At 46.5% G+C, this 6375-nt stretch overlaps 1 protein-coding gene across 1 annotated transcript in view; it reads left to right on the top strand.

Annotated features, from left to right (window-relative positions):
• The first annotated feature begins 6 nt into the window (after positions 1-6).
• The window catches only part of ccdc80 (coiled-coil domain containing 80), a 16113-nt gene continuing 9744 nt past the window's right edge, over positions 7-6375 (top strand). The window contains exons 1-3 of the mRNA XM_020586964.1: positions 7-377; positions 530-865; positions 2050-2206. Of these exons, the coding sequence (XP_020442620.1) occupies positions 87-377; positions 530-865; positions 2050-2206 (784 nt within the window). The 5' untranslated portion in view covers positions 7-86. The remainder of the gene's footprint in view (positions 378-529; positions 866-2049; positions 2207-6375) is intronic.

Below are 6375 nucleotides of genomic sequence, written 5' to 3'. Positions count from 1 at the left end.
CTACCACCACAACCCGGCCCACCACTACGACAACGACTACCACCACAACCCGGCCCACCACCACAACCCGGCCCACCACTACGACAATGACCACCACTACAACCAGAGCTACCACCACAACTAGAAGAACCACCACCACCACAAAAAGACCAACCAGAGCCCACACTACAGCCCTGTGGCTCCCGGCCCCCAGAACCACTGCTGATCCCTACTTCGACAACCAAGGAGAGGGGGAGAGGTACCCGGCTAGAACCACCCCTGCTGGAGACAACCACACTGACAAGGTCAGCAGAGATCCACACCGCCGCAAGTTGGTGCCTGGCATGCATAAACCCTCCAAGATCAAACCCACCAAGAAGAAGACTGGAGGACAGAAGGTGATTTGGTGAAATGTTGCTCTGCTGTTGCATTTTTTGATTGATATTGGCAAATTATTTACATGTGGTTTTGTTATCAGTACTGAAAATTCTATTAAAATCATGTGGACAATTACTCCTGATGAACTGACAACCTATCTTTTTCTTTGAAGGCTTTGATGAACGAGTACGAGGACAAGTATGAGCTCGGCCAGCCAACAGTGAGCAATCCTGAGGAGACGGAAACCTTCACCGACATCAGTCGTACAAAGAAGGTCAAGGGAAAGCATGACAAGAAGAAGAAGAATGACAAGGCAGTCAAAAAGGCAGAGAGGAGAGGAGGTAAGGCAGGGAAGGAGGGGAAGATCGGGGGAAAGAAAAATGGCAAGAAGCCAGTGACATACCCTGAGAAAGAGGACCACCCGAAGCCCTCAAAGAAACCAGCGCTCCCTCCCGGGGGATCTATGGCCTCCTTCCTGGACTACTTTGAGAACAGGAGGCGATTGCTGGTGAGAGCATGACTAACACTCAGCTCACATACAGATCACCCATTTCAGGTTTCAGCCAGAAGGAAATGTGGTGCTTAGATACACTAGAATTATTAATTATTATTAATATTAGCTACCAAGAGCCGTCCCTGGTAGGCTAGTGGTGAAGGCGCAGCGCTCGCGCCGCGGTGCCCCGGGTTCGAATCAGGGTTGCGTCAGGAAGGGCATCCAGTGTAAAACACGTGCCAAATGTCAACATACGAGTTGTCAGTGTGACGATTTGCTGTGGTGACCCCTAAATGGGAAAAGCCGAAAGTGACTTTCTATTAATAATAGCTACCAACACTGAGCACACACGGTGCCCGTGCCACTGGAATGGTCTGACATTTTCAGTTATACTGCTTGTATGCTTTCCTGCTGGGATGACAAGTTTGATGCCATTCTCATTCATCTCTTCAGTATGGGGCCACAGCCAGCCGAGCTTAGCATAAAAGCAGGAGACAGAGGAAACAGCTGGTGCTGTTTGCAGAGAACAAAGCCTTCAGAGCTCTCCAAAGCTTTTTGGCTTGCCAGGCACAGCCACTTCCACTGACTTTCCTACAGCAGAAGTAGCTGTATCTTTGTCAGCAAACATATTAATAGAAGTTAGTCTTTTTTTTTTTTTTGTAAATTACATGTGATTAACCTAAACACAATGAGAGAGACTAAGCCAGACAAGTCACCTAGCTAATCGATCTGGTGACACCATCTTATTTACCACTGTTGTAAAAATGTTGAACCAGTCTTCACCTAGGCTGAAGAGGAAGTGTGGAGCAAAAGGAGCTGCTTCACAGTGCTGCAACTCAACTGAGTTTGTTTTCCAGAGCCAAAAAACATCTCAGCATCTGGACAAGTAGTTGGTTCATTTTTACTGGTCAGCAAACTGGGAAACACCTTTCTGCTTTGGAGCAACAAATCATTCATGTGTTCCCCAGTTTTAGTTTCCATAATCACACTGTAGTGGCGTGCTGTATGAAACTATGTGGATCCGCTGTCTGCCAGCTATGTCACAGGCTGCACAGCTGTGTGCTCGCAGACTCTGTTTAGCAGGATGGGAAAATATGCCCCATCCTCCACCTGCAGGTTAATGTAAACACTACCTCTGCAGCACACTGTGTGTGTGTGTGTGTGTGTATTTCATGACACTCTGACCCTCCCTCCCCCAGCTGATTACCGCCCCCAGTGAGGAGAACAGTATGTATGTTCAGCAGCGGGACGAGTACCTGGAGGCAGTGTGTGAAATGGCCATCAGGAAAGTCTCCATCATCAGCATCTTTGGCTCCTTGACCAACTCCACCATGAAAATTGACCACTACCAGCTGGGTGAGTGTCTCCCATGTGCAGTGACAGCACACAGTTTAAAGGTATAGTCAGAAAGTCTAGCAAAACAATATTTACATACCACGGCAGTGATACTAGTGACTGGCGGAAGAGCCCACTGCAAACAAGTCCTCAGAATACTAGCAAGTGGGGCACAACATGTAGCGAACCAACTACAGACTCCACTGTTATTTTCTCACAGCAGTTTCCAGCTGCTATAACTGAAGTGAGAACAACCTCATACATTTGCAAACTAGTAATCTAGCTGAATGTCCCAGGAAAAGATGATTTAGCAGACAGGCACGGGTATTTGCTAACATAATGTTACTACAAAGATTAGCCTACCTAACTGAACAACATCATACCAACCATAATGATTTTCAGTGGCCCATAGCAAACAGTCTGTGCCTGTCAAGCAGAGAAAGATTAACCAATGTGTCCATTCTTGTCACTTTTAAATCCTGAAACTCTTCCCCATCTTTGGAAAGCAGCACATAGCTACGTTTACATGCGTCTCTGACCTTGCCTGATTAACATTACAGCGCCCCCTTTTTTAGTGCGCTTCTGTTTTTCTCTGCCTGGCTTGTTTAGTTGTAAGTGGAAGCAGTGGAGCTGGTTCTTTTTCAGGCTTCTCACCCCTTCAGCTGCAGTAATATTGTGATTTTGTGAGGATGTGAGGAAAATGTAGCTGAATATGACAAAATGTGTAATGACTTAGATTTGCTGACGTATAGTCGGCACACTTTAATACATGGGCAGGTTCAGAATGCATTTGATGGTCACTCCAGTAGGTTGTGTAACAGATGACTACCAGTTCCCTCAGACATCAGCACTCATCCAGCCAGCTCTGCCATCCCTCACTGGGCAGTCGGTGGGCCCTGCTGAAGAGTCATGTGCCTACTTTGAGTGATTCTTTATGAGAATCGTAAAGTGAAGAGCAGAGCTGTAGTTGTGTTTGAACACTTGCTCTGGTCCTCTCACTCTGTAAATGTCATACATATTCTAAACTGGCACTCAAAGTTTCAAAATGCAAAAATTTTAGTGTAGGCGCCACCACACCACTGGTCTTCATGTCCCTCAACATTATTTCTTATGTTAATTGATGTTGGAACTTTAATAGCTACAAGTATATTAGAAATGAGCTGCCCTTTTTTGCACATAGATTTTTATGGTAATTTAATACATATCCACCACGTACAGTAACATTTAGGAGTTTATATAAAAACAGGACCGTGCACAATGATCAGCGGCAATAACAACATCAATAACAATAAATAACAATAGTCAGTCCCTTTTTTTTATATGTCGAACAAAAATAAGACAACAGTAGTGGACATATTCCTAACAGCACAAAATAGACACGACTGAATATACACTCAAAACTATCCGTGCACAATCTGGTACAACTATATCAACAGATAACTTTCCAGATACAATATATTCAGACTTCACATTAGAAACAATTCAAACTCGCTTCAAGATGCCGGTGTTCCTGTTCAGGCTGGAGTAAATACCCCGAACTGTTTGAACATGTTTGAAAGAATAAAATCAATCAATCAATCAAAAAACTCGTAGACAGTGTTGTCTCCCCTCTGAACAAGCCAAATTCACAATGTTGTCAAATAACAGACCTGCAACCTGTAACCCATACAGACTTCATATAATTTCTGTCAGACACTTACGCCGTCACGGAGCTTTGTATTTCCCTGCGTTTCTCTTTTTTTCTCCTTCTCGGTCTCTGTTTCTCTTTTTTTCCCGCGGGACACTCACCTGTCACACAGTGATGACGTCACAACAGATGCACCCTCATACAGCTGTGGGTGAGCACTGCATGTATACAACTATCATAGCGACACCCACTGGGCACCTACTAAACAACACCTTACTGCACCAGGGAGAGTTTCAGTTAGGAAACTGTAATTTTATTACTTAACCCGGCTACATTCTCCCCTGCTTAAAGTCAACGTCCCGGTGACTCCCTAACCCTCAAGCCCAAGTTTGGGCGCATAAGGTATCGTACCCGCTAACACTTGAGACAGTACATAAGGGGTAAAAGGACATTGCATTGCATGCTGACATAGGCAAGTTAAACGGATTTTGGTTCTGACCAGCGGTTGTTCTAAGACTCTTTCATGGGGCTGGTGTCGGCGGGGCCACATTGCGTTGCTCTGCCCTCCACCGTGGCGGAGGTATTGGCCTTTCCAACTGCCCTCCCACGACTGGTTCCGGTCGAGGAGAATGATCCTCTCTGGGCCGGTCACCCAGGTCACTAACATCTGACAGTTGTTCACATTCCATTTCACTTCGGTTCACATCCTCCAGATGACATTCAAGATCCTCTAGCCTTGGGCTAGCAGGTTTTTCCACTTGTTCCATCAGTAGGAAGTCAGGCTCTGAATCAGGGCATTCGGTTTCTGAGTCTGGATCAGCTTCCGGTCCATGAAAAGGAGGAACTGATTGGCTGTTTGGCTTTGGTTGGGGTATCGGTCCTACACAAAGTCTCAGATTGGACCTATGCACTCTCTTTAGTGATCCTCCTGTCACTGGCACTACTGTGTGTGTTGTTCCCTGGATATCAATGACCCTATGCACCTTGGGCGACCAGGCATCTTGAATCTTATTCCGGCCAGGAGAGCAATAACGAAGATGCACATGTTGCCCTACCTCAACTGGTGGACAGTGAACTTTTGCATTCTGGCAGACCATTCCCTCTGCAGCTTTCGATTCAACCAACGTCCGTGCCCTCTCATGTGCATCCTGGAGTTGCTCTCGGTGAACTGTGAGCCAGTCAGCGGTCTCATCCGCTGTTTCCTCCTGCCCTATCAGGGCATCAACTGGGAGATGGGGTTGTACTCCAAACAACATATAGTAGGGGGAGTATCCAGTCGAAGAATGTGGGACAGCATTATAAGCATACACCAGTTCTGCTAGATGTTCAGGCCAGCGGCATTTTTTTTCCGGAGGAAGTGTTCTCAGGAGGTCATGTAAAGTTCTATTAAACCTCTCGCACTGGGGGTTTCCTTGGGGGTGATGGGGTGTGGTTCGAGTCTTCTTCACCCCATACATTCTACACAGTTCCGCGATCACAGCACTCTCAAAATTCCTGCCTTGATCCGAGTGCAAGCGCTTTGGTACCCCATATCTCAGGAACCACTCCTTCAGGATGACTTTAGCTGTTGTGTCCACTTTCTGATTTCTAGTGGGGAATGCTTGATTGAACTTGGTGAAAACATCGGTGATCACCAGAACATTTTCACTTCCATCATATGCACGTTCAAGTGTAGTGTAGTCTACAGCGACAACTTCAAGGGGCCGAGTAGCTAGAAATGGGGTTTGGGGTGCATGGATTTTGGGTTGCGGCAGTTTAGTTAGCACACACCTTGGACAATTTTTGACCCATTGTTCAACTTCTGCATGCATACCTCCCCAAAAACATCTCTGCTTTAGAAGTCCAAGTGTCCGTTCTATGCCTTGGTGGCCCATCTGATTATGCACACTGGTTAGTACTTTTTCTTTGAGACAGGCCGGTAACAACAGCTGATCACATTTCCCACGATTTACATCCTCAATCTCCCGATACAAGAGTCCATCTTTTTCTTTGAGCCGAGGCCACTGTTTCAGTAGGGACTGTACTGGGGTAGACAGGGTTTGTCTCTCCAGAAAGGAGGGTTTTTGTTTCTTATCCCAGAGTTCCTTTAAAACTTTAAGTGTTGGGTCTGAGGCTTGGAACACCTGGAGTTCAGCTTTGGTGTAGCCGGGAAATGTGGGAGTATTACTTTGTGCTAACCCGCTATCCCTGTTATCAGGGTCAGACATCCCCTACTGCCTCACCTGGTAGTGACTAACCCCTACAGCTGCTAACTCTGGGCCTAAAGCAGTGCCTGCCCCGAGACTGTCACATATGGCAACACAACCAAACTCTGCATCTTCTGGATTGGGACCAGGCTCTGTTAAAGCTGACTGTCTGGAAAGAGCATCAGCTGCTGAGTTACAACGACCGGGCCGGTACTTGACATCGAAATCAAACACGGCTAACTGCGCAACCCAGCGCTGTTGGATAGCCCCTAACTTAGCAGTGGAAAGGTGGCACAGTGGGTTGTTGTCAGTCAGGACTGTAAACTTAGATCCCAAGAGGTAACTTCTAAACTTCTCCGTTACTGCCCACTTTAATG

Source organism: Monopterus albus, unplaced genomic scaffold (assembly GCF_001952655.1).
Source record: "Monopterus albus unplaced genomic scaffold, M_albus_1.0 scaffold432.1, whole genome shotgun sequence".
NCBI classification, from domain to species: domain Eukaryota; kingdom Metazoa; phylum Chordata; class Actinopteri; order Synbranchiformes; family Synbranchidae; genus Monopterus; species Monopterus albus.
Note: the sequence above shows the minus strand (reverse complement) of the source record. Positions and strands in the feature narration are given on the sequence as shown.